We start from the raw sequence: 26,106 nt of genomic DNA, 5'->3' as shown, positions 1-26,106 counted from the left end.
TAGGCTTAAAATATTCAGTAAGCCATGCTGTAAATAGATAAGTTGTTAATCCAGCTTTGTTGTTTGTTTTGTAGAGCACAAGCAGAGTAGATTTTGTATAATTCTTCAGGGCCCTAGGATTTTTAGAATGCTAAGTGAGTATTGGCCTCCCCTTGAAGTCATCAGTTGCTTTAGCTCCTCCTAAGAATCAGCCTGTCCTTTCAAGCTCTGACTTCGCTACAGCTGTGAAACTCCTAGCAGGTGTCTTCTCCAGCAGAAGGTTGTTCCATTTCCAGTGAAAGTCTGTTTGGCATGGCCACCTCCATCAGTGATCTCAGCTAGATCTCTCACTACCTTGCTGTGGCTTCCACAGGAGAACCTCCTACTTCACCTTGCACTTTTATGTTGTGCAGACAGTATCTTCCTTTAGTCCTCGTGAACCAACCTCTGCCAGCTTCGGCTTTTCTTCTACACCTTCCTTATCTCCTTCAGCCTTCATGGAATTAAAGACTTAGGCCCTTGCTCCTCTTTAGACTTCGGCTTTAGGGAAGGTTGTAGCTGATTTAGTCTTCTAACCAGGCCATTCAGACTTTCTTCATGTCAGCAATAGGGGTCTTCGCTTTCTTGTTATTTTTGTGTGCACTGGAGTAGCACTTTTGATTTCCTTCAAGAATTCTTTGCCTTTGTATTCACTGTTTGGTTAACTGTTTGGGCAAGAAGCCTAACTTTCAGCCTCCTTTGGCTTTCAGCATGCCTTCCTCACTAAACTTAATCATGTCTAGCTTTTTATTTAGAATGAGAGTCATAAATCTCTTCTTTCAGTTGAACACTTGGGGACCATTGTAGGGTTATTGCTTGGCCTGATTTTAATATTGTTGTGTCTCAGGGACTGTATCAATAATGTACACAGAGAAAATGTTCTATAAATGGGAGCAGCAGATCCCTTGACATTTTAATGAGAAACTAACTGAAGTATTGGTATCTTACAGAATTTATTGTTCACTGATGAAAATGACAACTTGGAAATTAAAGTAATCGATTTTGGGTTTGCACGCCTCAAGCCCCCTGACAATCAGCCGCTGAAGACCCCGTGCTTTACCCTTCATTATGCAGCCCCAGAACTCTTGAATCATAACGGCTATGATGAGTCCTGTGACCTGTGGAGCTTGGGCGTCATCTTGGTGAGTTCATCTTAATAATCTCTACACCTGCCCCGTGCTTTCATGTCCTCCGTATTCCATACTTAGTGTATCTGTGCCCCCCTGCTGTTTTTCTTAAATTTATGGGAAAAATTGACAAATTGGTTTCTGTACGACCAGTAAAAGGCCTTGCCAAAGAGTATTTCCATTTCTTAAAACTTAATTTGGTTTATTTTGAAATACTGAAGTTACCTGTGACTTATATGAATGGAATACATAGTTCTTTAAAAGAAGTGATAGTGTGTTTTCATGACACGTACTATATTGGATATAATGTGAAAATAGCAGAATTATCTGTTAATACAAAAACATTTTAACTTCTGTGAAATTTTGGACTGAAAATATAATTAAAATAATTTAGGATAAATTAATGATTTAATAGCCCAAACCAGAAATATTTATGGCAATTTATAGTAATCATGGTGAGCACACTTTCCAAAAATTCGCCTGGCTGCTTTGATCAAAAACCAAACATAAGCTAGAAAAATCTCAGCATGTTTTTACCTCAAAATAGCTTTACTTTTTCTGTAGATAATTTGTAATGCATGTTCTTAGGGGAAATTTTTAGACAGTGCAGCAAGACAGGAACAAAGTGAAAATCACTCATAATTTTACCATTCAAACATGTTTTTCAAGCGTCCTTCTCCCACCAGCTTCCCCTCCGTATACCTGTATGTGCTTTATACATTTCTGCCTGTTTTGCTATACATGTATGTATATGTGAGGTTTTGGTAAATGGAGCTTTATTATACATGCAGTTTGAGTCTCCAAAATTTATTTAACCATTTCTTTACTAATGAAAAATTAGCATTTTTCCATTTTTCTCTGATTATAAACTCTACAATAATGAATATTTTTATAGACATATTTGCATTTGTCTCATTATTTCATCAGGATAAATTCCCAGGAGAAGAGTACACATGTTTTTATTTCAGCATAATACCTAGATTACCTTCTAGAAAGATTTACTGGGTTACATTCCAATCATACGCAAGTACATTAGATGCTATCAATCGGATGCTATGCTACATTGAATGCTATACGAACCCACTGTTCTTATAATCTACATGCATTTCTTTGATAAATATTCAGTTTGACTATCTCTTCATGCCTTTGGGTATTTGTATGTTCCTTTTCATGAACTTCTCTTTATGAGCTTTGCCCATTTTCCTACAGGGAAACTTTCCTTACTAAATTGTAAACCTCTATTAAGGATTTTAATCCTTCGTCTAACATCAAAATTGGAAATGTTTTTCTGGCTTATCCTTGGTTTGGAAACTTTGTTTATAATAATAGGAGATTTGGGGTTTATTTTTAGAGGGGTTTACTTGGAGAGCTTGCTGTGTTTTGTGTTTGTTTTTCCACATATTAAGATACGTCAGTCTTTTCCTTTACGGTGTGTGGCTTCGATGTTAGATTGCCACTCCACACCTACCCTTAACCCAATATTATAAAAATATTCTCCTAAATTTTCCTCTAGAATTACTCCGTTCTATTTTTATCCTTCAATCTGTACTCCATCTGGGGTTTATTTTGGTGTTAGTTTGTTCCCCTCATTGGCCAGCCACTTGTTCCTGCAGAATGCTGCTGCTTTATTTTTAAGCTTTAAGTGACTTTCATCTGAGCTGTTTTAAATCATCATTTATTATTTTCAAACTAAAGTTATTTATGAATAAGATTATTCTTAGTAAAAGTAAACAACTATATTCTGTAGATTCAAGAGTTACAAGGGCTTAAATTGATAACATTTTTATTAGTAACAATGCCTTTAATTTTGAATATTAATTTTCATTTCTGTATTAAAAGAACGCATTTCACATCTAGGCTACTTATGATCATCAAACTCTTGAAAATGTTAAGGGTCTTAGACATACAGAAATGTATTTTGGAACCTTTGTATGTCGTTTCCGTGGAAAGAACTTTCCATAGCTGCATGGATGGAAGCATTGCTCCTTCTAGATCTGCTTGTCAGAGTTTTAAGAAATACAGGATACAAACTAGATTAGATAGTACCACAGAATACAATTGCAATGTTTGGAGGACTGTGGCAGCGCCTAAAGACAGGCCACCAATTTCTTCAGCAAATAAATTGTGAGAAAAGAATGTGGGAATCTATATTTCAAAACACTTAAGAAACAATGTTTATAAGATTGTTTATAAGAATCTTCCTCAGATTCTTATTCAAGCAATTTGTAATTTAAATTCATTTATTAAATTCAAATTCTAAATAATTCATGTAGGTATGATTGCAGTACATATACAATGTATAAAGCACAATGAGGGAAATGTAAGCAATGATTAGATACTGAATTACAGCAAGGAATGGCCCATAGTTTTTAGGTATGATGTTGGGTTATGGTTATGGTTGGTAGAAGTCTTGCCTTTTAGAGATACATAATGAAATAGTTGCAGGAGAAAATGAACAGCATTAGCACCTGCATTAAACTGTAGGGTACGCATTGCAAAGTGAATGCAGATCTTTAGACATATACATACCAAGCCTGAGTTATCCCACAGCAAGCACAAAATTTATTTGGAGTTTCCTGATTTGTCTTTGAAATGTGTGGCCCTTTTGCATTTTGCATCTGATAAATGTGAATATGAACATTTTAACATGAAACTAAGTTATGTGACCCTCATCAAATAAAATCAGTATTCCAGGAAAAGACGTCTGCATGTCCTATGTAACTTCGATTACAACAGTATATGCCATACATGTACAATTCCTGTCTGAAATATACAGAACTTTAATTAAAATATGTTTACATAGCATATTAAATTGCCTATGCTGCTATCACAAAATATCACATGCTGAGTGGCTTAAACGACAGCATTTTCTACAGTTCTGGAGGCTGAACAGACCAAAGTCAGGCTGCTGGCAGCATTGGTTATATTGGGGTGTACCCTCCCCTTGAGTTACATCTGGCCACTTGCTTGCTGTGTGCTCACACAGAGAGCCCTCTGGTGTCCACAGTTTTAAGGACATAATCCTGCTGGATCAAACCCTATCTGTATAACTTCATTTAACCTTAATTGCCTCCATAAAGGCCCTATCTCTAAATATGGTCATATGGAGGGATACAGGTTCAAGTTATAAATTTAGGAGGAAACACAAAAGTTCAGCGCTTAATACACAGGTTTTAGAAAACGTAAGATAGGATCTGTAACATACCTGTGCGGTGATGATGCATAATTCCATTTAATATATATTTTCTGCAAGTATTTTATTCTTGAGACCTTAGTTTTTCATTCTGTTCCCAAAATTTTATTTTGAAAATTTAAAAACTACAGAATATAGAATAATGCTGCAAACATGTAACATTTGCTACTTTTATTTTTCTAATTTTCTCTTGTGCACATACATGTCCTCATAGACATGTACAATACATAGAGACAGACATGCATATAGATATATCTGTACTTATATACACACAGGTGTATCTCTGTGTTTTTTGTTACACCATTTGCAGACAATTTGTACACAGAAAATTATTCTTTCTTTTTCCCCTGCTACAGAGGATTGAACCCAGATCCTTCACACAGAGCTACCTCCTGAGCAAGCTGGACTAGAACTTGCAGTCCTCTTGCCTCAGCCTCCCAGAGTGCTGAGATTACAAGCATGCGCCACCACGCTCGGCTCAGAAAATTACTTTCAACAGGAGTTGATTGCTGGATAATTAACTAAAATTGTAACATCTTACTCCTTTGCGAAGAGGGAACTACTGTAATTATTAAAATGGTTTTCAATTTTGGTATCATAAAAAGCCATACTACTTTATTTATGAGTCTTAAAATGTGTTTATTACTTCAGCGATAAAATCACGTACTTTTAAACCCAATAATACTAGTTGTAATAGTTGGCAAATGATGCTGTTTAAGTTAGTAATAGGCTTACTGGAGTGGCTTGGATGGTGATCTTGGCAATCATTCTGTCTTATTTTTTTCCACGATAGTACACAATGTTGTCAGGGCAGGTTCCGTTCCAATCTCATGACAGAAGCTTGACGTGCACGAGTGCAGTGGAAATCATGAAGAAAATTAAAAAAGGAGATTTCTCCTTTGAAGGGGAAGCCTGGAAGAATGTATCCCAAGAGGCTAAAGATTTGATCCAAGGTAAGAATATTATGAAATTTGATATTCTGCATCATGTGTCCTGACTAAAGTAGAATCATACCCATTACACATATGTGTGTTCATAAATTATTCAAGTAATCCACCTATGTCCTGAGAGGCTTACCAGGCTACTGTCTTCAGCCTTGTTTTCTTATTAGAACACTCCCGCACTGGTCTTAACCACATTTCCAACGTAAACTGGAGCTTGGCTTCCACTGGCATCTTCAGCCTCCCATCCAAAACAAACCTATACTTTTCTGCCCTCTTTTCCCCTAACCATGTTCCTCCTCCTGTCTCCTTCTCTTAGAAGGCAGCACTGCCCAGAAACAAGGTCACTGAAACGAGCACCTTGGCATCACCTGGCCGCCCGCACTGTCCCCGCCTTCCACAGCCTGTCAAGTAGCTCTGCAGGTTCACTAACCACCCCTTCCCATTCACAGGCCCTTTCCTTTATTCTTGCCATCATTGCTCTGGCTAAAATCCTGCAGCATCCTTTCAACATGTCTCACTTCCTCTGATTTTACCTGTCCATCATCTATGACCAGAGTGACAAATGTGACCGTAACTCTTTTCGGGTAAGAATCCTTTGGAGAATTTCTGCTAGCTTCAGGTGAGACTCCTTATCCTAGTGTTCAGAACGTAAGCCTGCCTTCTGCTTCCTTGTCACCCTGGCCATATGGAATACTTGAATTCTTTAAATGTGTCAAGTATTCAGGTTCCTACATTTCCTTACACTTGCATTTCTTAATCATTGGAGCCCCTCGTCATCTACCCCACTTCTCACCTGGAAGACTTCCAGGACTCCCAGCCCCATAGGTTCGGCCCTTCCCGTGGGCCTGCTTCCACACTCTGCACTTGTCCCCTCACGTTAGAACAACTGTGTGTTTATCTGTGTCGCCTCCTTGTTCCTCTGTGAGTCTCACCTCCATGACCCTATTGCCTTACGACACTCCTGACTTGTGGAAGGTGGTCGGTAAGTGTCCGGCACATGAATGAAGTACATCTAGGTGCTCTCAGTTCCTTTGGGGTTTACGAAGTCACCAGCGTGAGTCTGTTTTGGATGGTGATTTTCTCCTGATGGAAGAGCCAGGTATCCCACAGCCTTCTAGACATAGGCCGTTATGACCTTATTATTAGCATCCAGTGTCCATTACCAGACTAAATGTGTACGAAATGTGCAGTTATCTTTGTAGGAAGTTGAACCCTTATTGAAACCTTCACTCTATGTGAATATAATTGAAATTTAGGTCTGAGGTTGATTTTTAAACTGTTTGCAATGGCAAATCCTAAAATATCTTATTTATTCCCACAGGACTTCTCACAGTTGATCCAAATAAAAGACTGAAAATGTCTAGCTTGAGGTACAATGAATGGCTTCAAGATGGCAGCCAGCTGTCCTCGAACCCTCTGATGACTCCGGACATCCTGGGATCTTCAGGAGCTGCTGTGCACACCTGTGTGAAAGCAACCTTCCATGTAAGGCCTGCACCGTGCATGGTTGGGGGCATTGGAAAGGGGGCCCCCTCACGTGCTCTTATTCCCTAGCCTCAGACACCTCTCCACTGATACACTGAAAAATGTGTGTCCTTTGGCTGAGACTGCGTAGTACTCACTGTACCTGGGCACCTTTGTGCCAAGCAAATGCAAAAGGATAGTCTAAGGAGCAGATGAGTGAGGGAGAAATACAATTATTGCCCAGGGAATTACCTTGAGAAAGGAAAAAGAATAGTGCTGCTCAGCTCAGAACTGAAGTTTAAAAAGTAGTGGATGAAAATGTTGAGGAATGGAGAAAGTGACTCTCAGAGTTTGCACCAGCTGACCCCGATCTTCTCAGTGCCCTGTGACGTGAGGCTGTACAGAGTCACGCAGGCCTGCCGGTGCCCAAGGTGAAGAAAAGCCCAGGCCATCTGCTCTGAGGAGGCGGAGTCTATTCTGTGTTGGGAATTTGTGGTCAGAAATGTAAATCTTAGCAGCAGAACAAGTCAAATAATGGAGAGGGTGATGATTTAGATGACTGATGTTCTTCAGGAATTCCCAGTCAGTGCTTCTTACTGGGATGTGGTCGGTCCAAGGTCTTCAGCAGATTCAAAAGAGCTAGAGGTGAGGCTCCGTGGTAGAGCGCTTGCCTGAGGTTCAGGCCCCTGTAACACATGCGCGCGTGCGCACACACAGCACAAACATACGCGGACTGCTGGAGGCCCGCGTGGTTTGATGCACACAGAGCCCTCAGAAATCTTTTCCCATGAACTTCTCTCCCCTGTCAGGAAGTTGTCCGAGCTTTGTTCCCGGAACAACTGGAAACTGTGGTTTTCAGTGAAAAATTGTCTTCGCGTGTGAGTCGTAAATGGCATGAAATTTGAGTACTTTTGTCTCTCAGGGCTTCCCTCTTTCTTCCCCTAGGCCTTTAACAAATACAAGAGAGAGGGATTTTGCCTGCAGAACGTCGATAAGGCCCCTTTGGCAAAGAGAAGGAAAATGAAAAAGACCAGCACCAGCACGGAGACGCGCAGCAGCTCCAGTGAGAGCTCGCACTCGTCCTCCTCCCATTCCCACGGGAAAACCACGCCCACCAAGACGCTGCCACCCAGCAACCCTGCGGACACCACCAACCCGGAGGCCCTCTTCCAGTTCTCAGACTGAGTGGCAGAGGAAGGGTAGGGATGTCCGCAGTGAGCCATTGCACCTTCATTTCCCTCAGCGTATGCTTGAGGTGATGTTCTGTGCTTTAAAAAAAAAAAAAAGTGTCTCGTTGGTCTCATTGGAATCTGCCTCTTAATGATTTTTTTTCAGGAAAACCTGTTGGTTATCCTCGTCCAAGAGCACTGGACAGAGAATGTTACTGTGAATAGAACATGTGATATTTTTAGTGACCTACCATGATGACAACAGGACCATTCTTGAAAGAACAAATAGTTTCTGTAAATTTAAGTAGGGACTGATCAGATGGCCCACAACGGAAGTCACAGGTTTTCCAGGTGTCTGCCAGCAAGACTTGCTGATGCCTTTGCTATGCCTGGTGGACCAGGTGGGTTCTTAAGAGATTTGCACCCTTTGGATAGTGATTTATTCGAGAAAAAGGTCTGTTTCAAGAAAAGATTCTGTAAGGAATTTTATGTGTGACATATACTTATTTCTTGAGAGAGAATTTTAACTTATTGTTTTTATTTTATTGTTATATATGATGATAACTTGCTATTATTAATCTTTTTCTAAACGTTAAAAAAAGTTATAAGAACTTCGGGTCCATGCTCTGTATTTGGGATCCACCTGCAATGCATGCTCCGCTGTGTATGTTTTCATTTTTGCACTGCTCTTTCCTGGCAGTTTGTTTAATGGTTATTTCAGAGTATTAAGGTACATGGCTCTGTGTGTTAAGTAACTTGCACTTTATAAAAGGATGTGAATAAAGCAATCTGTTTTATAAAGTGCACTGTCTAAAGCATATGTACTGTATTTTTGCCAGTTTTTTTCCATTATCTACTTAAAATTTGTCCTTACATCCCTCTTCTGCTTTGTATGCAACAAGTAGAATGGGGCATGTTGTATGAGTCCTTAGCCACTTACGCACCAACACGAGGGAGAACTAAAGGGAAATTAGACTCAACACTGTGCTTCGTATTTGTACACTGTGTTGGACTACAGTGAGCCACGTCCTCCTGTAGTCATTTATTATGTACATAATATTTTAGAGTCATATCTTTGACCTGTTTTGAAATTTTTCTGTTAAACTTTGAATCCAGAAAGCATATTTTATAAACTTATGCAGAGCACTTTTATTGCTCCAAAGTTATGAATTCATAGAGAAAACAAGTGCTATGCGATGAAGACATTTCATGGAAAGATTGCCGCATTTTAAAATACAATTAATTCATTCCCTATGCAAAAAACCGAAGTGTTAGGATTTGTATGTTGTGCTTTCTTTTCAAGCCATTATGTGAAATATCAGGACTGAGAAAAGTGATCTTTGTTATGTTTACAGGAATCATGCTTAAAAAGATAATGCCCAACAAGTTTATTTTATAGATTTTGTTAATGCTAACCTCCTGAGCATTAGTTTGGAATTTGGGCATGGTATTTATTTATCCCTTTCTTGAGGTAATAGCAGCATTAATTTCAACCAGTTATGAATACTAAAAATATTGCACTCTATGTAATGAAATTATATTTATTACTAAATCAATGTATATATTAATAGCACAGGCAAGAAAATGGCAACTATTAAAATATTTTCCAAAAATTGTATTATCATGTTCACATTTTTGTCCACCATGGTTATTGGGAATAATTTTTTAGACTTCTCACTGCCCTAAATGACTGCATAGCTATCTTTTAATCAGTGAATGTTTTGTACTTCTGGATCGCAGTCATTTCTAATAAGGATGGGAGATCTTGCGTGAACTATAGCTAACCCATAAAAAGTGGTGTCATTGTGTACAAACTTAGAAGAAAATGTCCGTTTATTTTTACATTGGATATATTCGGGTTGTATTCAAGTCACTTTTTAAACAGTGTGTTATGGTAGAAAATGAGTTATAAAATACAAACTGGAGGGACTTTGTTGCCAGCAGAAAATAGTCCAGAAAAATGGTCAAAAGTCACTGTGCCCCAGTGGCTGGTAGTGTGGTTGGCTCACTGTGAGGATTGAAATTCGGTGGGTTTACTTTTCATTTCTTTCTTGTGCATCTTCTCCTGGAGGACACTGAAATGGGCAAAGGCAGGCAGAGTGAGAGGAGGGAGACAAGATAAAGCTCTGTCTCTTGACGTGCCAGCCTGAGTTATCTCGAATGGGCTTTGAAAAGACCCGAGAGGACACACAGCCGTGCACTGTCCTGGCAGATGTCGCCGTCCTCACCGACCCGCACACACGCACAAGCAGCCTTGGGTGCTACTGTGTTTGCAGCAGCTGAGAGGTGTGCAGGCTCTCCGCTAGCGCACAGGGCACCGCGCCTTCAAATTCACAGAGCTTTCGTTTGATTACGTGAAAACTGAACAGTAACACATACTTCCTAAAAAATACCAAATGCAAGGACTCTTTTGATATTAAGAATAAAATAAATGTAAGAAAAAAATATACATTAAATACTTTTTATGATACTAATTTTGAGGATAAAGCTAAATCACCACCTCCCTTCTCCCCTATTTGACGGTATGGTATATAACTTACGCCATCATGCGTACCGAATCTATACTTTCCAGCTGTATATGCGTAGTATATTGTGAGGCAAGAACAGGAAAAGGAAGGTAATAGAGGAAAGAGATTAAGAAAACAGTTCTTAATCCAGAGGTCTCCAGATTTCTATAAAACAAGGAACCACTGCACTTCTGGACTGGAACATCGGTCCCCTGGGTTAATTTCAACATGATTGTCTTGGAGTCACAGGTTCATTTACCTATGAGAGATTACCTTTTAATTCTTTTTGATTACTGCTAATTTCTTACATAAGAATGTTAATTCTTATAAACATTAGGTAATTCTTTAAATATAAGGTAAGTTATTTTAAAGAATTCTGCTAGGATAACAATGATTGGTTCGTTTTTTAAATAAGGAAATTCCTTTGGTAACTCACTTTATTTTTTTAAGTTTTTACACAAATCCTTTATAAAAGTATACAGTTTCTTGCCCGGGATATAGCTCAGCAGCACAAGCACCTGCCTGGCAAGCACAAGGTCCTGAGTTTAATTCCCAGTGCCAAAAAAAAAAAAAGGTATATAATTTATTGTCTAATTGTTCACCTTGCCTCTATTTGAAACACCTGTTACTGTCATATTTATTAAGAACAGGGCACCTTACAATGCTGGCCATTTCTAAATTGTTGGTTCTGTATTTGCCTTAGACCTTAGATTACTTTGGGTATTGTTCCAGGGACCAGTAATAATACCTAAGAACTCGATTCAGGTGTTTGTGTAATAACACTTCTAATATTCTTTAAAATCTAAGTAAATAGTTAAGTTCTAATATAGCACTTACATAATGTCAGAGTAATTGTCTTACAGATGAGTTATTGTACCGTGATGCATTCTCTTCAAATTCTGATGTTTGGCCCCCTCAAATGTCTTACCCAACAACGGTACAGTTTCTGGTCTTTAATTATTTTTTATGGAAAAAAGTAAAGCAAAATTTCATAACAAAATAATAGGAGAATAATAATAGTTATACATTGTGTATCATTATCTTTAAAGTAGGTAATCAGGCTCAGCGTGGTGGTACACGCCTGTAATCCCAGCACCCGGGAGGCTGAGGTAGGAAGATTGCTGCAAGTTCGAGGCCAGCCTGGGCTACAAAGTGAGTCTAAACCAGCCTGAATTGCATAACAAAACCCTGTCTCAAAAAAAAAGTAGGTAATCAGAGTACAAGATATGGGCATAAAAAATTCTCTAAGCAATAGTAGCACAAACTTTTCTTTTCAATGAACTAAGAGAAACTAATAGTATATCTTGCATTTTGTTTTTCTTTCCTTTTCCCCTCAAACCTTTTCCCTTCCCTCATCCTAGTTCCTTTTTCCTTTGAACAATTTCTTCCCATTTCACAATATCTATTGTGCATGTTGGACCTTATTTTTACTCTCAGTTCCTCACACCAGGGAGACACACGTGAGTCTGATTTATTTCACTTAACAGTATGGTGTCTAGTTGTATCCATTTACCTATGAAAGTCTCAAGTTTATCCTTCTTTTTGGCTGAGTAGTACTCCATTGTATAAAAAAGCTGGTCTTTAATTAATTGCAAGCCCCACATGTGTGGGCATTCTCACATGATAACATGATCTGGCACCTAAATGAATGCAGCAAGCGCTAATGGAATTGGAACGTAAATATGAGTCATTGTAAAACTCACACTTGATAAGATTCATAGAAAGTATGTATCAAATATTTGAAGTATAATCTGCTCAAAGAAAATAGCTGCTACAGCAACGTAAAGGTTTTATTCGCTATCTTAAGTAACTTCACTCCAAATTGTGACATTCTATAGTGTGCTTTGTTTAAAAACAGGTATTTAAATCTTGTTTTGGGGGCACGGAGTAGCATATGGTCAAAGAGGCAGCATCTTCCTAAGAATATTTGATCAGTCTCATTCCAGACTGATTCTCATCTCATCATTCTCATCTTCAGCACTGCTTACTTTAGAGCTTCGAGATACCGTATTTCTTCTGAGCCCTTTTCTCCGTGTGCCCAGCTCTCCACTTTGAAGTGAAGTGTTGGCCCAGCTGCTCCTTGCCCTCCTCAGAGCTGTTGCCCATCCTGTTTGATGCATTTGGAACGTAAGCAGGAAGCCCGCACTTTCCTATTTTCCTACTGTTGGGCTGAAAAGGAACAAGAAACAAAAGTAGCTCCTAAATAGCTGTGCGTTGTTGTCTTCACATAAGTGCCGCCAACCCAGTTAGCTACTCTCGGTTACCAGCCATTCCCTTTCTTCGATACTTCTCACTACATGGCTAAGTGCTGATGTTTTGTATTTAGGAGACTTTATATTAAAAGACAGGATTCTTGGTAATTATTCCTTAGGCTGTTTTCTTGGTATATGTCTGCTGGGATAGGTGGAAGGACATTTTATAGTAGTTTCCTAAAGGGCTGCCTGGTCCATTGTAAAGCCCTGAAGACTTCAAAGAAATAAAATTTGTATTTAATACAACTGGCCTTCAGAACGCAGGTGTCTGGGATAATACTTAGCATTATGTTGTTTTCTATTGTGTAACATTTTTAATTTGTATGGTCTTGTAAAGTTTGTCTCTAAAAATCAGGTAGGATGCTCGTCTCTTCCCAGTAGTTTTTGTCTTTCTGTTTATGTTTTCAAGTCCCCCTCTATTGAAAAAAGAAGCTGAGCATGGTGGTACACATCTGTAGTCCCAGCACTCTAGGAAGCTGAGGCAGGAAGATCACAAGTTCTAGTGCAGCTCAGGCAACTTAGCAAGACCCTGTTTCAAAATTTAAAATTAAAAAAAGAAAAAAATCAAGAGTGTAACTCACTGTGAAGGCCCTGGATTTAATCCCCAGTAAAAGGAAAAAAAAAAAAGAGGAAGAAGATGAAGATGAAAATCCAAAGAACAAAAATGATATGTCATGACTTAGAGAAGGAAATTGAAGTCATGCGTGTAGAATAATGCAGCTTTATTTTCCAACATTTCTGTTTGTAGATAGGTTGGGAAATCCTTATTTCCCTTATTTGCTTTGTTTTAAAATCCAGTAAGGTTGAGGCCATTGACATTTTTAACTACAGTTTTATTTCTAACTGTACAAGAAGATGGTCATGTAAAATGTGTCCTGCTGTGTCAGAATGGGACGTGACAGCTGTCCTCATAAAAGACCTGCGGCTGTGGTCAGCACTTGATCACTCAAAGCTAAAAAAAAAAGCACAGTTTATTTTAGCTCCCATTCTGCGATCTTGCTTGCTAAAATTATACATATGGGCAAAAGGAACGATTGACTACAATAATGCTCTCTCTTCCCGTGAATAAGAACAGAAATATAAAGGTGCAATATCACATAAAAATTAAATAAAGACTTTCAGAACGAAAGTTTCGAAAGATATCTCTAAAAGCTTTACTGGCAAGAATTTCTCAAAAAGAAGAGGAAATCACAATATACACATAGAGGAATTTTTTGTAAAGACTGGCATTTAAATGTGCAGCTGGTGTATTTCTGTCCAAAGTGGTATTTATCCTTAGGTGTAGAATTGGAACTTTTGATAGCAATCCAAGCTGCAGTAATCTGTATGAGCTGTTCCTCCAGAGCTGTGCCGTAAAGAGAAAAATTATTTTTACTAAAAGGTAAATGGAAAATTAAACATTGAAAAACCTTTTTCTTCTGTTCTATGTAGAGAACTAAAAGTACAATCAAGTCCCAGAACAATGAACACTGATCCTGTCCGCTTCTGTCTTCCACAACTGCCTCAGCTGATGCCACACTCGGTACATGTACTTTTCCTTGCATTGCTTTTTTTGTTTCCCATTACAAACCCACACACATTGATGTAACCCCCACCGGTATTTCACTCACTAGTTCTTTGTGTATGTAGTGATTAACGTTTATAGATGATAGTCAATATCCCGGTAATAAACAGTCGATTGAAACAACGAAGGGAAAAGTTTAGGCTGATAATGAGTTAAGATTAAGGAACTAATGATGCTATGTGGGAAAGTGAGAGCCTTTAAACGTGGAGATCTGAACCTTTCCTGTGGACCCAAAGAAGGCTACTTTACAAAAACGCTATCTCAATGGCCATATAAATAAGGCTGTCTAAAAAGTTCTGTCTACTATGAGGGTGAAGGAACTCACGTAACATGTGTAGATAGCCTCCATGAGGGTATTTTCTTTTTCTTTTCCTTTTTGGTACTGGGAATTGAACTCATGACCTCATGCTTGCTGGGCAGGCCCTGTGCCACTGAGCTACATTCCCGGCCCAATCGATCGGGTATTTTCTTCTAGGAGACCCACAGGATGGTTCTCTCCTGTACCCTCATCCCTTCCCCAAGTTTTCCTGCTGCCCAATGTGCAAATCACAGACATGGCCAAAGGAACCATCCAAATACAGCTGCAGGACCACATGGAGTTAGTGAAGGTGTTTTTATTTTTTCTTTTTTTTTTTTTTTTGTTTTGTTTTTCTCCGGTACCAGGAACCGAACTCACGACCTTGAGCTTGCCAGGCAGGCGCTTTGCTGCTGAGCTAAATCCCCAGCCCCTAGTGAAGGTGTTTTTTAAACTTGTATTGCAATATAATATGTGAAGTATACAAGGCTCGCCAATTTTTACACCTGTACGGCACCCATAGTACCATCACCCAGGTGAAAACAGGACTCCTGGTCTATGCTAAACATAACCATTTTTCTAACTTCTGTCACTGTTTTGACCTTCCTATACATGGAACTATACTGTATGTCCTTTTGTATCCGGTTTTATTTGATCTGCATTGTGTCTGGAGGTCATCCATGTTACTGCACGTAGCAGTAACAATAGTTGCTCTTTCCATTGCTGTATAGCATTCCCTCGGGTGAGTACTGTACCTCACACTTTGCTTATTCGTTCTACCATTAATGGACATTGGGATGTTTATACTTTTTAGCTTTTGTGTCTGAAGCGATGAGCACTTTTGTTCATACCTTTTAGTGGGCAGGTACATGCATTTCTCTTGGTTTTATATGTATCAGTGAAACTACCCTGCCGTAGGGTGAATGTACATTTAGCTAGAAGATGTTGCCAAATGTTTTTCAACACTGGTTGAAAATCTGCACTGTTGCCAGCATGAGAGTTCCGGTTGTTCCACGTCCCCGTCAGACCTGGTACCACCGGCTTAGTGATTTTAGCCATTCTGGCAAATGAGTATTTGATTGTAGTTTTTAGCCATTTTGGTAATTGCATGTTTCATTGTGGTTTTAGTCATTCTGACAAATGTGTATTTGATTGTACTTTTAATGTGCATTTCCCTGGGAGGTTCTGATGTATGGAACACCTTTTTTATTTTTATTAGCTATTTGAGTATCCTCATCTGTTAAGTGCCTTTTGAGCCATGTGTCCATATTTTGGAGGTTTTCATTTTTCTTACTGGTTTACAAGGGTCCCTTACATTTATTTAATGGGTGGGAGTTTTGTCTGATATATTATTATAAATATTTTCTCATTGATTTTTTTCTAGAAGGGTTTCCTTACATGACCAAAAAAAATTTTTTTTTGTCTTTCTGAGACAGGGTCTCACTATGTAGTTCAGGCTGCCCTTAAGCTCACTTTGTAGCCCAGTCTGGCCTTGAACTCATAATGATCCTCCTGCCTCAGCCTCCTGAGTGCTGGGATTACAGGCATGTGCCACCACACCTGGCTCATGACCAAAATTTTTATGAAATCTAAGATAGCAATCTTTCATTTATGGTTAGTGTTTTTGTCCTATTAAACATTTACCACAAGGTTATGAAGGTTTTTTCATGTTGGTTTGGTTTGGTTTGGGTTGGGTTGGGTTGGGTTGGTTTGGTTATACTCCTGGGAGTTGAACTTAGCACGTGCTGGGCTACATTCCCATAACCCCAGCCCTTTTTATTCTTCTATTTGGGTACAGGTTGTCATTATACTACTTAGTCTGGCCTCAAGCTTGTGATCCCCATCTCAGCCTCCTAGGTAGTTGAGACTATGGGCATACACAGCTGTGTCTGGCTTTCTGTAAATTTTTTATACATATCGTTTACCAGATTATGATTATATTTTTAGCTGTGCATCATGGTACACACCTGTAATTCTAGCATTCAGGAAGCTGAGACAGAAGGATCTCTGGTTCAAGGCCAGCCTGACTATATATCTTAAAATTTTTTTAAAAAATTCTTTTACTTCCCAGTTTTCTGGGAATTTTTTGTTTGGGTGGGTGGGTGGTTTTTTGAGACAGGGTCTCACTATATAGTTCAGGCTGGCCTTGAACTTACTATGTAGTCCAGGCTGGCCTTGGACCCTCCGTGATCCTCCTGCCTCAGCCTCCCCAGTGCTGGGATTATAGAAGTGTGCCACCACACCAACTTCTAAAAATGTTTATTAAATGTCTTTTCTGCCTCCATTCAGATGATCATAAAGTTTTTTTATTGTCTTACAGTGATAGATAATACTGATCTTCAAATTTTATATTCCTGGAATAAGCTTCACTTGCTCCGGTATATTCTTTTCATTTATTAATAAATTCAGTTTGTTAATTTTGCCTAGGTTTTTGAGTCTGTGCAGGACAGACTTGTAATTTTCCTATCCTTTATATCTCTGTCAAATTGTGTATCAGGATTATTTTGACCTCATTAAATAAAATGGGGATGTTCCTTTTTTATAGGCTGGACAGTTTTGTCCATTGTTATTCCTTCCTTAAATGTTTAGAGCAGTTCACTATCAAAGCCATGCAAGAGAGTTTTTAATTTGGGTATCTAATCCACTTAGTGTTAATGTGTTATTCAATACTGGTTTTAAGTGTTTCATCTCACATTTTTTTTCCATTTGTCCTATTTCCTCTTTGTTCCTATATTTCTCTTTTTTTTCTTTTTTCTTTCTTTTCTTTTTTTGTTTTTTTTTTAAGACAGGGTCTGTCTGTGTAGTCCAGGCTGGGCTTGATCTCACTTTGTAGTGAGTTCTAGAACATGGAGTGATCCTTCTGCCTCAGCCTCCCAAATGCTGTGATTACAGACATGTGCCACTATGCCAGCCCTCTAACTTCTTTTGAATAAATTAAGCATTCTCTATTACCTATTTTTAAAAATCTGTATTCAGTTTTGTTTGCTTACATATTAATACTTCCTAATATTTTTCATTCTATTCTATGTTTCTTCTATCTGGCATGACCAGTACATTTTCTGCATGAAGTATTCTAGTTAGTACACTCCCTTGTTGCTTTAACATGACAGTATGTCCCGAGAAGCGCATTGATAAGTAAGTGCACGGATGTTGTGACAGCAGTACTCAGCATCATCGTGGGGGACCTCTGTCACATTTGTGGTCAGGTGTTGATGGAGACGTCATTATGTGGTGCATGATTGCATATATTTTGCTGGGTTTGCTGTCAGTGAACTCTCTTAGTTTTTAGTATTTGAAATATTTTGCCTTTTTTTGTAACACCTTTATTGGGATAAAATTTACATATCATATGATTTATCCTTTTAAAATGTACAGTTCAGTCTTGCCTATATCACTGAAGGATATTTTCACCAAACATGAAATTCTAGCTTCAACACTTCCAAGATACCATTCCATTCCTTAAGGTCTGAGGAGTCAGCCATGAACCTTGCTTTTCTTTAAAGATAATGTGCCTTTATTTTTTGACTACTTTTAAGATTTTCTTTTTGTCTGTTTTTAGCTCTGGTGTATCTATTTATGGTTTTGTCTTTCCTAAGGATAATAAACTTGCTGAATCTGCTGGTTGATGCCTTCCTTATTGGAAATTCTTAAGCAGTCTTTTTGAAGTATTTTTTTTCAACTGGTTCTCTTTCCTCAAGATTTTCCCAGACTTTTCCAGCATGTTCCATATTAGCTTACAATCTTGCCTTGTTTTCCATTTTTATTTCTCCCTGTACTTTAATCTTCAAAAAATTTGATTGACAAGCCTGTCTTCTAATTTACTCATTCTCTGTTCTACTGGGTATAATGAATTTTAAATTTAATTTTGTATATAGCATTTTCCATTGTAAAGTATTTGTTGATCTTTTTGTGATAAGCTCGTTTCTGCTGAACGTTCTTTTACCCCATATTCTTGAACATATGAATCAAAATGATTTTAAAATTATTTTCATCTGAATTTGTACCCATTGGTTTTTTTCTATTCCCGTATTTTCTCTTGGCTTTCAGTCACTCTGTCATGGCTCCTAAGACTGGTGCGATGCCACACATGATGTATTAAAACTCCGAGATCTTCGCCCTGCGATGGTGAGGTTTTCTCCTGGTGTGCGGGCTAAGTACAGGCAGATCGCTGTAAGCCTGTTGAGGTTGACTGCAGATTCCCTCGGGCTTGTGTATTTAGGTCTTACTGCCAGCACCTGGCTTCTGGTCTCTCCCCTGAAAATCCGGTGTATTTAGCAGGGCTCCGTCACCTTAGTGACCTTAAATTCCCACCCGTCTGTCTTCAGAACTGAGAGCTGTCCAGACCTCTGCCTTGATCTCCCAGCTGCTCTTCCGCTGGGTTTCTCGCGGTCCCCGGTGCACCCGAGTTTAGGACTGGCAGGTGCCATGGTGGGCTGTCGTAGCAATGGTTTCTCCTCTCTGGGACTGTGTCCCTCAACCCCAGCTACTTTCACGGCCGAACTCTGACTCTTGTCTCTTCAACCGGCTCAGCCCGGAGCTTTCTGCCGGGCGTCTGTTTGCCTGCGGGTTTGAAGTTAGAGGGCGCAGCGCCCTCCTCTGCGCACCGCTCCGCACCCGGTGCTCCGGTTCGCTTCCTGGGGCGGTGAAAGACGCGGTGTTCCCGGTGGACAGCAGCCCGAGCACTGGCTCCTCCGCTTGCGGCGCCGCGGCGCTCTGCGGTCACCGCTTTCAGTCCCTTCGCCCATGTCCCCGCAGCGGCTCCGGGTGTGATAACCCGGCCCTCACAATTGCTAGGAGAGGGCACCGAGCCGCCTCCACAGCTCTGCATTCAGTATACACTTCGGGGCTCCTACGGCAGGGCGGGTCCTGTTCCAGACGCTGGCGAAGTAATAGTAAATATCTCTGTTACTTTGGGACTTAAAGTGTTTTTTTTTTCAAAAGGTACAAAGGGGTTTCTGAGTCGCTTGTAGTAATAAACAGACTTCGGAAAGGTACGAGGGAGCCAGAGACATTTTGGATGATTACATCTTTTTGCATTATACAAACATTTTTAGCTTTTTACAAATTATGTAAAAACCCAGTTTACAGTGTCCCCACGTATCTCATTACTTTGCCCACCTTTTAAAAGCTAAAACATGCTTAATTCCATCTCTAAGTTACAGACAAACAGATTCTTTAAAAACTCACTTTGCAGCACAGTTATTGGAAAATTTGAGTTAAAACTTTAGGAACTGATTTGTGCGGATACACTTAGCTCTGAGAGCTGATAAAGAATCAGCCAAAATGTGGTTTCACATTTTACAAGCTTCAGTTTTTCAGAAACATTTCACAGGCAACTAAGCACTTATTAAATGCTTGGAGATACTAAAAAACAGATTTAGTGTTCTCGGTCTTCCAAAATAGCTTAAATGTCAGTGTTACCAAGAGAAAAAATGTAATCTGAGCATATATGGCTGTTTAAATACTACTCCTCTTTTACATTCTTTTCTACTTCAGAACTTCATCCAGCGGACAATTTTTTTCTATTCCAGGTCACAGAGGTGACAGTTTGCCCGTTGGCAATCTGTTGTCACATAAAGGTGAACAGAACTAGCGCATCGTCATAGGGTAGCTACAAGATCCCAGGTGAACTCAGAGAACAAGTCAACAACCTGAGCGCCCTTGGTTGGGTATTCTTGGAACTATAGCCCTCTGGAAATGGCTTAACCACTACCAGATACTGTGGAAAAGCCGTAACTCTGGTACTTGGGAGGCTGAGGCAGGTGGATCACCGTAAGTTTGAGGCTGCATAGTGAGCTCAAGACCAACTTGGACTGTATAGTGAGACCTTGTTTTTAAAGAGACACAAACACAAAGGGTCATATATTATAAAATTCTACTTATACAAAACGTCTGGCTAGGCAAATCCACAGAGACAGAAAGACCCATGGTTTCCACAGCTGCTGGGAGGAGGAAAGAAATGACGGCTTAAGGGTACGGATCACATTTAGGGGGGATGAAATTGTACTGGATTTGGACAGTGGTAATAGTTGTACAACAGAAATATACTAACATCTTCTGTATGATGGGCTTAAAATGATTTTTTTGGCTGTTTAAATACATGAAGCCGTTTCTGTTGCCCAGGTGTACGTCAAATCCGGGCTCATGATCCTCCTGCCTCAGCCTCCCAAGTAGCTGGGGCTACAGGTACACTCCACTGCCAGGCATAAACTGTTAAACTTTATGTTCTGTGAATTTCATTTTAATTTTTTTAAAACCACATGCACAAAAAAGAGCTACCAGCTAAAAAAGATGTAGTTATTTTGAGAAAGTCACTTCTAACACCTTGCTGTTTAGAGAACACCATCCAAGCCCTCCTTTCTTTGGCACCAACCCTATTTTAAGAATAGTTGGGAAATCTTTTACAAGGAGAAATGAAGTCTTGGGGCACAAAGTAAATTTGTCTCTTACAGGTAACCCCAGAGGCCCAGCTAAACACAAGGAACCTCCTTTCAATCGTATTTTTCCCTGGGCTGAGTAACGTGTGGATGGATATAGAATACTATGTTTTAATGTTAAGCAGGACCTATGCAACATCTAAGCGATAAACCCATTCTTACATGGACTGTCTGCAGTCCCTGCCTGTATTGAAGAACTCTTGCCTATCAGTGACCAACCAAAGGGCATGAGAAATCCATGTTAGTTTCTTTTTAAGTGGAACATACAGACACAGAGGGTGTGATCTAGTAATACTGCATTGGTTTCTCACAGACCTAATGTAGCTGCAAAGGGTGATAATATCCCAGAGTTCCAGGATTATTTTAAATCACTTTTAAATCTAGGAAAGGATTTTATTTAACACAGAAACTTCAGAACATTAATCCTGGAGTATGTAAAACACCCATAGGAGCTAGGCATGGTAATGATACCAGCACTCAGGATGCTAACCGAAGAGGATCACCTTGAGTTTGAGGCCAGTTTGAGCTACATGGAGCCCATCTCAAAAAACCAAAACTAACAAAGTAAAACAACCTATGTTTTTGTTTCTTTGTTTTGTTTCATTGATGCTTTGTTTTTGTTTATTTTTTAGGATGAAGTAAAGAATGCATTTTACTTACTTGTTTGATTTCTGTAGACACCACCTTTTTTGGTGCTGGGGATTGAACCCAGGACTGGGTGTGCACGGTACCACTGAGCTAGACCCTTCCCCAGATCCAGTGTTACCTAAATAACGGAATGAATCCCTCAGAATCTCTCCCTTTTTCAGCTTGCAAGTCCCTCTCCATCCAAGAATAGCCTTTTTTCCTGTCTTCTGTCTTTCTTGTCTTCTTTCTAGAAGTAGTCGAGATTGAACCCAGGTGGTCAACCACTCAACTACATCCACAACCCTGTTTTTATTATTTGAGTTTGATTTGACCGCATTCATCATAAGGAATTTGTACCTGTACACGATCTATTTTGAGTTATATCGAAGTTGCCCAGGCTGGCCTTGAACTTGCTGTCCTCTTACCTCAGCCTTCCTAATAGCTGGGATTACAGGAGTGCATTGCCACTTCACGGTTGATGACATTTGTTGATGGGAAAGTTTAGTTTGACGAATCTACCCTTCTGCTAGGTTTGGGGTTCACTTTGTGGATGACAACCTAAGGAGTTTCTGCAGTGGCAAATATGAAAACATCTGTCCCATATAAAGTTGTTTCACTTACAGGAATTTTCCAAAGTTTATGTTTGAAGATAGGAAAATTAAAGTATCACAACAAATTTGTGTGCATAGTGATCTCGTTTTATGTGTAGAATCACAAGCACATACAGTACTTTGTGCTAACATTCTAGGCTTCCTTTCTTTGTGACTGCTTTGTAGACTTAATAATATTTCTCCCAGAAGTACTGAGATTTATTTTTGTTTAAAGATATTTTTAACATGGAGAAATGGAAGTTGCCTGTAGGCCACTCACATAGCAAACTGAATTAGCAGTGCTCCCCTGCAGCATTAGATAACAATACTAACAGCGCACAAATATAATGGGCTGATTTTCAGTTGAACTTTGCACTTTACCTTGAAAGTATTTTCCAACCAGATCTTATTCTAGTGGGTTCTAGAATAAGTGACCTAATACATGAGTATTTGTTTCCTTTGAAGGCATTTAAACAGTGGAAGGCATTAAACATTGTTTGTGAGCTGCAGATTTGAGGGACCATTTTAGATGAAATTTATATTTTAAAAGACATGATTTTCCCAAAAGGAGGTAGGTGGGCAGCGTTGCACTGATTTTCAGACTGACTACAGATTTGGCGACTCTGAGAAAATTGCTCAGCCTCTCTGATCCCCCATTTCTTCATCCCAAAGTGGAGATACTTATACCTTCCCTCCCTCGCCAGCACACTGAAGGACCAATGAAAGGCCAGGAAAAGACTCTATAAGATGCCTCAGTCTCTTGGGGCTGGGGATTTAGCTCAGCGGCAAAGCCCCTGCCTGGCAAATGCAAGGTCGTGAGTTCAATTCCTGGTACCAGAAGAAAAACAAAAACAAACAAACAAACAAATAAAAAAAAAAGATACCTCAATCCCAAAGATAGGCAATATATAGAGTCGATTTTTTAAAAATTAAATTTATTGGTACATTCTAGCTATACATAATGACCACATTCATCATAAGGAACTTGAACCTGTACATAATACATCTTGAGTCTTCTTTTAGGGGGTTGGGTTGATTTTTAACAATGATTTTCTGCCACATAGATTAATTTTAAAATTATCTGTGCTTGATTCTATATAGCAAATATTAATTAGCAATTTGAAGTAAACACAGAATAAGGTAGGTGTAAAATGAGATGGATTTTTAATATTTATTGGTCTTGAATAGTATAAGTAACAATTTATACAATGCACATTGTTGGTCTGAGTGTGGGTTTAAGACACATCATTGCGCTCAGCTAATTGATAGTATGCCTTTTATTTGAACCGGCTTCATTTCTGTGGGCTGCATAGACAACCGGAGCAGACCAGAGTCACAGCACATCAGAAGTGAAGAATCGCAGGGTTTAGGAGCTTTAGCTTTGCGGAACGCAGCGCTCCTCAGTGACCTCACCGAGCGGTGCTTGCCTGACCTCTTCCTGCAGACCTTTGGGAAGGGCAAGCAGCTGCCTCACCACTTTGATGCGCACCTTTTGTTCTAGAATTTTCTAGAACTTGGAACTAATCACTTATTATCTTAGCAGATGGGAGCATTTAAAAATTTTTTTGAATGCTGTTCTTACTTTGAAAGTCTAGTTAACTCTGTATATTCAGATGGGTTTTTTTTTTTTCCTCATAGTTTTCCCTACTGATTAGATTTTCTCCATTTTCTTAATAATGTGAATGTATTTTCTTGTCTTTGTCTTTTCTTCTATTTGGTATTTATGGTGGCAAGGAGGGAAAGGACACCTGTTTTTTCAGTGGACCATAGTCGTGACTTTGGTTTTTGCCCTGCTGCAGCAGCTGGGTTAGTCATTATCATTTATTTAAAGTTCCTTCAGAGTGAGTGAAGGGAGTTCACTTCAGGTCAGTGGCTGAGAAGGGATGCTGTGACCTCTGATGGCGCCCAGAGGAAGGAAGCCGCGCGGACAGAGCCCGCAGGGAGCAGATCCCCTCCCAGAGCTCAGAAGCCTCCTTCCAAGGCCCATGGGCTGGAGTTCTGGTGTCTGCGAGCTGCCAGCTAAGAAGCCTGGGAGGCCGTGTGCTGCCTGTCCTTCAGGCTTTCCTGTAGGTGGCACTGATGTTAACTCCGCTCTTGATTCTATCTTTGGGAAATGACAGTACCTTGGTTTTGCTAACCGGCCCAATTTAGCATCCACATGTAAATCGCCTTAATTTTCTCTTTTCACTTTTTTCATACGTGCACACAGTACATTCCCAGTACAGTCCCTTCATATCCTCCTTTCTCCCGCTGAGGGAAGCTGAGCCTGACCTTCCTGAGTCGGGGTCACTGCGTCACCATCCGTACTTGATGAGTCACCCAGAGACCAAACCCTGACAGCGAAGATCCATGTGTAGCCACCCGCTGAACTACCTTAAGCAGTTTTCTGTCCAGTCACATCAGCTTTGTGGCAGTCCAAGGCAGCCTGTGGAGCGGAAGAAGAGCCAGCCGGAGTGGATCTGTTTATAAAATAAAAGATTTGTACTCCATGCCCTTTTCAAAAACTTCTGTTTTTAGACGCGTGGGTGCTTGTTCGGCGACAGCCAGAACTTTGTTCCCGTTTCAAAGGGCTGGTGCGGAAGGTGTCTTTGGGGCCTTTGTGTGGCTGGCTGTGTTCGCTGCCTGATAAGCGGGAGCTGATCCATCATTCCGCACACGGGGAGCGGCATCTATTGTGTTCAGACCCCCAGGCAGCTTCTCCGGTTAGAACTGGATGCACTTGCTCCACGTCAGTGGGCTGAACCCTTCTGTTTGCAGACATTGCTTGCGTTTTTCCTTTGTTGATCTTCCCTGTCATCTGCCTGCCTCCTGCCACAAGGACATTTTTTCACTTCTGGATCTCTTTGCCCCTCTCTCAACCCCCACCCTGTCCCCAACTTTTCTTTTACAAAGAAGCGAAAAGCACTATTCAGAAGTCTAGAGTCTATGGACACAGATTGGGTTTGGTTCCAGTAGCTGGGCTCCTCTCATTAGGGTGTAAACATTAATTTGGATGGGAATTACAACAGGTCCTCGACCTCTAAGAAAACTCCTTCTGGGGCCAACCTTTGACAGTCAATCTACTGGCATGTAATTTGAATTTTATTTGCATGGCTTTTTTTTTCTAGGTCTCTGTAGAAGAACATAAGGCATTTTTATGCAAGGAATAAAATTATTCTCACATCAAGAATCAATTTTATTTTGTATCCTCATTTTCTTCCCCCTCTCATTATTTTTATTAGCATTGATCCACCCCAGGGGAGTGACATTTTTGCTTGCTACCTCCTGCATTCAGTAAGCAGTAGCTTTTCTTTCCCTGCTTTCCTGAATTCTATATTTATATACTTTATGGTAGATTTTTAAAAACTGATTCATTCTAGCTGGGCTAGAATCTTGCAGTATTAATTTATAATGAGTGTTCCCTCTTCTGGGATAATTTAGGAGCATAAATGTGACATGTTCCTTTTGTTGCTGTAGATATGCATAGCTATTTTAATGTCCTTTGAATGCTTTACTCTAATGATACTGGTACTGCCTTTGATTAAAGGTAAGCTCTCAGAATTTTATATCCTATTTATTGAGCATCTTCAGAGTTCTATGTCTACTCATTGTGAATAGTTCTAAGAGGCATGTGCTTTTCCCCTTCACGGTATCGAAGTTAGTCTTCCCAGGTTGAGGCAGGTGGGAATGCTTTTTGTTGGCTTTAAAAAAAAAACACGATTCAAAAAGTCAATGTACTGCAGTAATGTGATGTTTTCTTGTTCAGGGAACCTGGCTGGCAAGCTTTATGTATGAGTTTTATTTTTAGCAAAGCAGTAAGGGCTTACTTTTTACCAACTTCTGTGAGTGTAAAGATGTATTTGTTCGAGCTTCAAAAAAGAATAAACCTGTCGATATATAAACGCCTGATACTGATGTGGATTTGTGGGGGTCTTTGGGG

At 39.7% G+C, this 26,106-nt stretch overlaps 1 protein-coding gene across 3 annotated transcripts in view; it reads left to right on the top strand.

Moving 5' to 3' along the window:
- The window catches only part of Rps6ka5 (ribosomal protein S6 kinase, 90kDa, polypeptide 5), a 173,630-nt gene extending 164,102 nt beyond the window's left edge, over nucleotides 1–9,528 (top strand). For all 3 annotated transcript variants that reach the window (XM_013517243.1, XM_005390286.2, XM_013517244.1), the window contains 4 exons: nucleotides 969–1,160; nucleotides 5,132–5,291; nucleotides 6,604–6,767; nucleotides 7,692–9,528. In XM_013517243.1, coding sequence (XP_013372697.1) covers nucleotides 969–1,160; nucleotides 5,132–5,291; nucleotides 6,604–6,767; nucleotides 7,692–7,931 — 756 coding nt within the window. In that variant the 3' untranslated portion in view covers nucleotides 7,932–9,528. The remainder of the gene's footprint in view (nucleotides 1–968; nucleotides 1,161–5,131; nucleotides 5,292–6,603; nucleotides 6,768–7,691) is intronic.
- Nucleotides 9,529–26,106: the final 16,578 nt, after the last annotated feature.

Source organism: Chinchilla lanigera, unplaced genomic scaffold (assembly GCF_000276665.1).
Source record: "Chinchilla lanigera isolate Chin_1 unplaced genomic scaffold, ChiLan1.0 scaffold00037, whole genome shotgun sequence".
Lineage (NCBI taxonomy): Eukaryota > Metazoa > Chordata > Mammalia > Rodentia > Chinchillidae > Chinchilla > Chinchilla lanigera.
Note: the sequence above shows the minus strand (reverse complement) of the source record. Positions and strands in the feature narration are given on the sequence as shown.